Genomic DNA, 9299 nt, shown 5'->3' on the forward strand with positions numbered 1-9299 from the left:
CTTTTCCATATCTCACAAACAATATTGGAGACTGATATGCAGAGGTTTAGGGCTGTTACTTCCTACATAAACACCATCTTTTGGCCTGCATTACAGGACTGGCTGGTAAAGGCAGTATGGTCAAGTCACCGGCATAAGTTTTAATAGGATGGAAGACTTTGACCTTTCATTCTTAGCTCTTAGGTATATCAGCAAGTGGACTTAAACAGACAAAAGATACACGGAACGAAAGTTCTTGATAGAACTCAGCCAGCCTCTTAAGTCTCAGGTTTAGGTTCAGAGATTAAGTTCACCACATAAAAGCATAACATTAGAAGTCCTGCTCAGCTGTTCACAAATGCAGATTTAACAAGTGCAGGAAACGTTGCCATGCAGTCTATAACTGCTGTCTCAGCTCACGAAGCAGGACCCACACAACACTGCCTCCCCAGTCTGTTAACTACTGACTAACTGGGAAAACATAACAAAAGAAAAACAACACCCAAATGACAGACACTTCCAAAAAATGATCAGTCCTTTTCTTGAAAGCTTGCCTTTCTTTGCTGTGGAACCACAAGGACTTGGGTGACAGTAAGCCAGTTCTGCAACAGCAGTATACATTCAGCCAATAAAAATATTTTCCACTGAATGTTTTGGTTCAGAAACTATCGGCAATTACTGCAAAGAACCTTTAAGTAAGGAGTAGGAACACAGTGCGAGGACAGATTTAGCACATTTTACACAAAACCAGGATATTTGCTCCTTGTTAAATCACCATTTTTAAGAAGAAAATACTAGAAAACATGAGAAACAAGCACAGAAGATAATATTTTAAAACAATAAAAAGGAAGTCCGGATTCGCCAACCAAGTTTTTGAGAACAGTAATTTATTTTCACATTTATAAGACAAACACGAATAATATTTAAAGTAGTATTTACAAATATATACAAATATTAAAAAAATTATCTTATGACTTAAAAAAATGGCAAAGTATTTTTAGCAGTATAGCCAAGATACAGTACTTTTTTTTTAAGTTCAAAAGAGTATCACCTCAGTTCAAGGAAAACCTGAAGTTTCTGGACAAAGAAGTGAAGGAAGACCAAAAATTTAAGATTCATGTAAGGTAAATCAGAGAGAATGATATTATAAACATTCACATTTTGAAATTATGGCAAAGCCCTGAAACAAAAAAAACAGGCAACAAAACCCATAAAATCTAGACCCCCTCATAATTTTATGTTAAAAGGGACTTACCTCACTTGACAATCTCACTATAATTTTTTTTTAAATACTTTTGAACAAGAAAAAGCAGTTAAATAAAACAGATTACACTTCTCCCTTGTATTCAATAATTGCTAGGGTTACATGTGGAAGGCTACTTGCCAAAACTTCATCTTGTTCAATATCATTGTGAGGTATTTTGAAGACTGGAATGCAACAGCCAAATTGTTAGCACGATATCTGAAGTGTTATTAGAATCCATACCCAGAATTTTCTTACAAATTTATAGATTAGGAAGAGTTTTTAAAATGGATATTTGTGATGATTCCTAGGAATCATCAAATAGACCGAATAGTACAAGGAGTAATAAAATTAATCTTTTTAACATAGAATAGCAGAAAGCATTTTCATTGTGGATAACTTCACATCCTAAAAAAACTTTTATGGGACATCTCAGTCTGTATTGGGATGGACAGATCATAGTCGCCGTAGATTCTGTTTGCTCTTCTTAGTCCCAGGAAGCGGCCCCATCCTAGAGCTGGGTTTCACTGGTTTGCCACTCATACAGTCACTGGAGCTGTGGTAGCTGCACAAACACTTTGTGCAGAAGTCAAAGCCGCAACTTTCACGATGGCACGTTGCTCTTTGTAGGTAGGAGTCATACTTCGCAGGTGAGCCACAGCGGTGGCAGACTTTAAGGCTTTCATTGTTTTTCAAGGTCTTGGCAGTCTGTTGGGAAAAGCACATAAAGAACATCATGAGTGGAGGATAAATACACACCCGAAACATTCCCTGATATCTAAGTGCCACAAAACATATTCTAACTTCTCCTATTCTAGAGAGATAAATTACAAATTTAGCCTAACTCTGGTTGTATCAAATTCTGCTGGAGATTGAACAGGAATAATCAGTCTATAACAGCAGCTACTTTAGACTGCAATGGAGGTAGCCTATTTAAAATTCTTTAAATTTTAAATTTAAAGGACAGACAAACTAAATGCAAAGCAGTAAGAAAAACAACCCTTCTGAATCCTTCAAGCCTCATCCAAAGATGGTGATTTAGTTAACTTTAACTAAAAAAAAAAAAAAAATCTGAATTCCATTTAAATCATTAACATTTTTGGAAGGTGAACAATGTGTCCAGAAATCTCAGCTGTGGGGTACTTGGCTTAAGATAACAAACTGAAGCAATTTCTACTTCTTTCCAATTAATTAAATTTTTTCACAAAACCAGATTGACCATTTAAATCCATTCAGCATTAGAAAATTACAGATCTGTATAACACCTCATATCAATCAATTGTTAAAAGTAAAATGTTTTTATAATCTAAGCACGTATGTATAGATCTCATATGTTTGTTTATCAAGGAAAAAATTCTACGCTGCTACTTAAGTGTACAGTTGAACTTTCAGATTCCTAAAGCTACAAAGTGTTATATAGTAGTGTTAGAGCAGCTTGAGCATGCTTTCCAGTGCGATTATGTCTTCTTCTCTTATTGCACCAACTTGCAGACTAAGACTTATGACCTTGAATGTAAAAATTTTTCTTGTCAGGAAAATCTGTTGCTTATTAACAATGACTTTCAATAAACATTTTTAAAAGTACTGTAAGAATTTGCAATGTAGACTTGCACCTATACATGGAGAAAAAAAAAAAAGCTTAAGAAAAATAACAAGGGGAAGGGAAATTCAGGCTGATGGCAGTTGCTGACACTCCAAATGTGAGACATACTACACACACGTAGGTAAAAATGCCATTTTAACATCAGATAAATAGTTAGGGAAAAAATAATAGAATGAACAGGAGAAATACTCATTTGTTTAATTTTTTTTTTAAATAGGAGCTACTTAGTCTTTGGTCTTAAATCACTAAGCCTTTTTGAGGGTACCTAGATACCCAGGGTGGGGAAAAAAAAAAAAGTATAACATCCCTGTGTATCAATACCCTCCACTGAGTTTCTGACATTGTCTTAAAATAGGCTCAATAAGCCATACTAATAAGAGTTATAAACATTTCAAACTGGAGATACTACTTTCAGAAATACACTTACAAGCTGACCATGTGGCAAACAATAAGTGAGAAATTAAAGATGAACAGAAGTCACCAGTTACCTCAGAAAACATCATGAGCTTGCTGTGATTCTTGGATGCTTTGGATCTGGTGCCTTTTTTATTCAAGTTGTTTGGTGGGGTTGCTTTCTGAATGGAAGCTAAAGCTGTTCGGTAGAGAACATACTCCCTTGTTGCAGCATGCTCTGGTGCCTTAATACCACTCTAATGAAAAGAAAAAAAAAGAACATAATTTGAGAAGAGACTTATTTGAGAGGGGCTTTTTGTTTAATAGAAGTAAACAACTTATTTTTGATCCTCCTCACAGCTAGAATTTTTCCAATAAGAAATCATCATACCAAGTAGTATGTTACTAATTTTACCCTGTTTTTCTCAGTCACTACTGTTATAAATGCAAACAGACTCTTAGTTCAGACCATCAAGACCAGCTACTTCCTATTACGTAAAGTAACTTCCATATTAACACATCATAGCCATTTAGGTGCAGCAGGTAACCTAGTCACCAAAACGTTTTCGAACACAAAGCAATAATTCTAATTCTTTATGGTAAGAGCAGGGATGCTTGAAGTTTTCTTTCCAAGAAGTAAACTCCTCCCAGCAATTTTCTAAGTTTGCAGTTCCTGTTAAAAAAAGCATACAATGGCAGGGAGGAAATCAGACTTTATGGGATGAATGTTCAGTGGTGTCCAGCTGTTAAGCCCAAGAGGCTAGCACGGTAAAATACTACATAAAATTCAGACTAGTTGACTACCTTACTCTGTGGCTTATCCTAAGCCTTGTTTCATTGTCTCTCCATCTCTCACAGAAGATAAACACCCCTAGTGTTTTAAGAGAGTACTGCCTTGATAAACAGCAATGCCAGCATGGCTGGATCTTGGTTTTGTTTTTTTTTTTTTTATTTCATAGGACAAATAGGTATTAGGAATAGTTCACAGTGCAAAAAGTTTTTCAGAGGCTTCAGAGAGTGTTCCTAGCAAGTACAAGCAGACAACCTGCACGGCACAGTCAGCCAAATGGTTTCTCTCAGTCTCTCTCTCACTGGACCAACGGGATGCTGATAAGCAAACCTCTGCTGAGGGCCTCTAGGGCTTGCCCAGCAGGCAGGGCTGAAATGACCCTCTCCTTCCTGCCTTCCTCGGTAACACAGGACATATGGAAGCTCTTAAGAACATCTGCATCTCTCCTTGGGTAACCTTCTCAGTCAGCCTTCCTTGGGCTTCAAAGACAGCGCAGTGACTAGCCACACTTGAGACAGGGCATCCTAACAGGACAAACTCAGACACTTCAGTGACAATGCTTTCAATCTGAGAAATTCTTCTGCCATCTCTTAAGACTGGGAGAAGTCCTGAAATAGCAGATAGACACTGCTAGCTTAGGCTTAAGACATCTGAGAAGTGCAGAAACTTACAGCAAGGTTTTTCACAGCTTTACTATACATTTGGAAAATCCATTTATCTTCTTGTAAAATCTTCTGCCATGTTGTGCTGACTTTGGCAAAACTGCAACAACAACAACAAAATATTAGTTACATCCTAGGAAAGGGAAAAACTTCTCATTTAATAGTGGGAATAACTATGTATTTTCTTCTTTCATGTAGAAGATAGGATCTGTTCAGTTGTAGACTTAATTTGCCTTCTAGTGAAAAGACCTGTTCTCCATATATATCATGGCTTGCAATGACAGTTCATGTTTTAATATATTGATACAGAATACCAACCACTGAGTAAATGTCACAAGCCCCTTATCTAAAAACATTCTTAAGCCATCTCATTAGGCTATTTCCTTTCCCAATGAAATACAATAAGATCAATGTACTTACTTTATTAAATCCATCTCGCCAAGATGCCTTAAAATGTTTGCTAATATATGCTTCAGGTTCTTTTGGAAGAGTTCGGCAAGAATGTCTAGTTTATCTAATCCCATTTTCTTTCCAATTAGGTTACAAAGTTCAAGCTTTCCCCTAAAAACAATCCTGTCTACCACAGCCCAAGACTTGAGGTTTCTTTTACCACTTTTTTTCAAAGTTGAGCAAATCATTTCTTCATAATGGATTACTGGCAACAAAGTCTTTTTTGAAAACTGTGCTTCGATTTGGTTCTTCATGAGACAATGCTTAGGTGTGCCACAGAGATTCCCAGCCAGAGGTATACTATCCTCATGTTCTATTGCATCAGTGTAGTGACTACTTAACATAGAGGAATAACCACTGTCCTCATTAAATTTACTGTTTTCTAGTCCCTCCATTTCATAGATACCTTCATCAAGTTTCTGGGTTACTTGTTTGTTTTCTTTGTTATGTACAGGTCTTCCTTCATCTTCAAGATCTAGATTTCTGGTGGCCACATGGTATGAGTCACTAAGGAGTATTTTCTGGTGCTCTTCAGCACAGCTTTTACAAAAACCTTCCTCATAATTCAGGGGGCAGGATTCTTTCAGTCTTGTTTTCTCCACAGCAGACTTCAACGGTGCAAACCCAGCACGAGGAGACATGGAAGGGAAATCACACTTCATTTTGAAAGAGCAGTTAAGGTTTGATTTCATTATTTTGTTTGTATCCTAGAAAGAACAAAAAGGAAAGTATAATATCACAACACAGCATAAACTGCATCACAAATTCTTTTTCTTATAAAGAACCAATCAGGCCTTCCTTCTGCATTATGAATTTTAAGTTTTATCTGACTCACCCTCCAGTGTCTGAAACACAACTAGTGGAACTAAGGATTTGATCAGTCATATGATAAATCAACTTGAAACCTTTTCAATATTAGAGCTTTATGCTGCTTATAGTTAGGGTGAGAAAACTGACAGAATAATTTACTTTATCACCATTCCACCAGTATAGATTAGTTTTAGACACACCAGTGCCCCCATTTTTTTCCCCTCAATGCAGCAATGCACTCAAGACACTTGTGGTCCCTGGGAGGACACCAGTGGCAGAGGGTCCAGGAGTGACAGCAGCCCCATGCAGGGGCAGAGGCAAGCCAGAGGCAATGCTGCAGATGCAGCCACATATCTGGCATTTTTAAAAGGGGAGGAGGCCTGGTGGCACAGGAAAAGTCTGAGTGCCCACATGCATGTGTAAATTACAACATAAAGCAGCAACCACTAAACAATGGTCGAAGTGAAAGAAAGGTTATTTACAGGCTTGATTTTAAAAGAATGGGAAGTCTACAGATATTACAGGGAAACAGAGCTTTTCTTGCCCCGCTTCTTTCCCCTCCCCCCAAAGTGTGGTGCTATCTATATTAACAATTGCGGGGGGATGGGCAAAGGCTGAAGTGGAGAAGGGAGCCATCTCTGTCGTGTTAAGTCTAAGGGGAATATAATTTTCAACACACTTTGAAAACCGTATGAAAAATATGCTCCTCCATTTGAGCAGGTATTTTAAGGGATTAAAGCACTTCCAGCAGTTTTGGGAAAAACTATTAGAGAAATGCGTTTAATGAACGTTTCAGAGAAAGAGTTCTTTCTTATTACCTACATTTGGTGGGAAAAAAGCAGCAAATATGCTTACGGCTTTGTACAGTGTGAGCTGGGGGAGTGATGCAAGCCCTCCTTAAGCCCCCTCCTCCCCTTCCACCCTCGTTTGCGCGCCATGAGTGAGTAGAGGAGCTTTCGGCCTGAAATCCTGCAGAATTAGAAAATGCCCTCTCGCTCCCGTGTTTCTGGGCCCCATGGCGGGCCCCGACCCCCCAGCAGAGAGTGCTCAGTCGCGGGCCGCTGCAGCGCTGTCATGCTGTTCCCGCTCAGAGCTCAAGATGGCCCGGGTGGGCAGCAGGTAGACCGGGTCCCGACCCTTCCGTGCCCCGCGGCCCCGGCAACCGCACGCTGCGCCTTTGGGGGTCTCCGCTTTCTCCCGCGTTGGACGACTCCCTCTAAAATAGTGGCGGCGAGGCGAGCAAGGAGCAAGCCGGGAGGATGCCCAGCTCAGGCGGCGTGGCCCGTCCGGCGGGAGACAGCGCGGCGCGGCGCCTCCCCGCCCACCACCGCCCGCCGGCGGGAGCTGCGCTCCCACCCCGGCTCGGACTCACACGGGAGCGGGGTGCGCCACACACCATCCTCGGTGGCGGGACGCTCCACGGCCACCCATACGTTGCCGCCCCGTCCCATCCCATCCCATTCCATCCCATCCCGTCCCGCCGGCGGGAGAGCTGAGAGGCAAGCATGGGGAGGGCGGTGGAGCCGGGAGGCCGCCGGGGATCTCCATTCCGGATCCGCCTGCCGCTCCTCGCAGCGCAGCCAACACCGCCAGTGCCCCCAGTCCTCCGGTTCTGCCATCACGTACGCCGGCAGCCTCCGCCGTACCGGCCTCAGAGCCCTCACCGTGGAGCACCTCTGCCACAACCCTGCCCTGCCACGGAGCCCTCACCGCGGAGCCCCGCTGCCACAAACCTGAACTGCCACGGAGCCCTCACCGCAGAGCCCCGTTGCCCTAAACGGGCCCTGCCATAGAACCCCCGCTGCCCGCCCGCGCTCACCTGCAGGGCTGCTCGGCCACGGCCAGGGAGTGCGCCGTCTCCTCCCCGGGTACTTTTAAAAACTTTGAATTTGGTATCCAAAACCGCTCCGACCAATCAAACGCCGACGGCAGGGGCAGTGCAGCCAATGGGCGACAGGCAGAAGGCGGGGACCAATCCGAGGCGCCGCGGGTGGAGTCGGCCCCGTTCACATTTTCCCTCCTCGGCCGGCAAGGAGAGAGGCGAGTGGTGGGGAGGTGGCGCGCGCGCGCTCCGAGCGGAGCGGGGGCGGGGCAGGGGGAGGAGCGTAGGAGACAGGGCTCGGGGCGGGGCGGGGCCGCCTGCGCCTCCCGCCCGGCGACATCTCCCGCCCGGGCGCCCCTTCCTCCGTTCCGTACCCGCGGGGCCCCACCAGCGGCTTCTGCGGAACGGGGCTGACACCCGCCTGAGCGCTGCGTGGCGCCTACACGCGTCTACGTTTGCTTCTGTAAATGGATGCGCCTGGGACCCTCCCATCACCCCTGCGACTTCCGAGCGTGCAAAGCGCCGGGCACCCGGGGATGGGTTTGTTAGGCCTGGCAGCGACAGTGGATCTTACACCTGGGTTCCTCCCGTGGAAGAAATATATTTCTTTTGAAGTCTAATCAACGATATCAGTAGTTGGCAGAGGGAGTGCTACTGGGAACTGAGCAGGCTGGGCATCAGCACAGGGATGCCACCACCCTGAGAACATGAACCTTCCTGCAGCTCAGGGAGGCTGCAGCTGTGGTGAGACAACAGACCTGGCACTAAATGAACATGGAGCAAGGGACTTCAGGTCTTTAAGCAGTAAAGCTTGCCATGAGAGACCAGGGAGGCACCGCTCAAAGACAATGAAGTTCACCTTGCATGACACCGTCAGATGCCAGTTTTGGGGTACCTCTGTCAGCCTCCTGCTACAACAACATGATCTGGCTTTTCTCACGCTGATCAGAGGCTGGCCCCTTGCATGGCAACAACACATCTAGTGTCTGTTCAGAGACAGACAAGAACAGGGAGCTGCAATCCAGGGCAAGATCTGGCCAGGCACGCCACCAGCTGGAACGTCAGGGAAGGTCTAAGGTGACAAAGACCTGAATGCTTTTGTAAGTTTCACGCAGTTGTCCAGGGCTTAGACTTGGCTGAAGGCCTTTCTTTGTTTTATGAAACTGAAGTTAAGAGAGAAGGAATCACACACTCCATCCATCGCTTGGTAGAAGAGACACTGGCTTTAAGTCAACACAACTGTCACAAGTGCTCTGTGGTCTTCTGCTTACAGTACTGATCTGGTAGGAATAAAGACTTCAGTCTTAGTTTCTGCTCTGATCGATATCTGATTATTTTACACACAAAATGCATCCATGTTTATTTTTACTTTCTTACATGCAAATTATAAATTTGGTAGTAAATCTAGGCCTAGGTCTTGCACTTACCAAAAAGGAGTATGGGTGCCTCACCTTATGCATACAGGCACTCCTATGCCTGAAGTTAAGGTACACATCTTTCATTAAAAGATTTGGAACTTAATAATAGTTAGAGTTTTTCAAAGAAAA

The 9299-nt window shown here is 43.5% G+C and overlaps 1 protein-coding gene across 1 annotated transcript; it reads right to left on the reverse strand.

The window, feature by feature from the left end:
• Positions 1 to 823: 823 nt before the first annotated feature.
• FBXO5 (F-box protein 5) lies at positions 824 to 7831 on the reverse strand. Its single transcript, XM_082048690.1, has 5 exons — positions 7750 to 7831; positions 5091 to 5827; positions 4680 to 4770; positions 3314 to 3475; positions 824 to 1930 (listed from the first exon to the last, which is right to left on the reverse strand). The coding sequence occupies exons 2-5, from the start codon at positions 5810 to 5812 to the stop codon at positions 1679 to 1681; spliced, it is 1227 nt and encodes a 408-aa protein (XP_081904816.1). The 5' UTR covers positions 5813 to 5827; positions 7750 to 7831; the 3' UTR covers positions 824 to 1678.
• Positions 7832 to 9299: the final 1468 nt, after the last annotated feature.

The sequence above is a fragment of the Streptopelia decaocto genome (genome assembly GCF_964273445.1).
Source record: "Streptopelia decaocto genome assembly, chromosome: 3".
NCBI classification, from domain to species: domain Eukaryota; kingdom Metazoa; phylum Chordata; class Aves; order Columbiformes; family Columbidae; genus Streptopelia; species Streptopelia decaocto.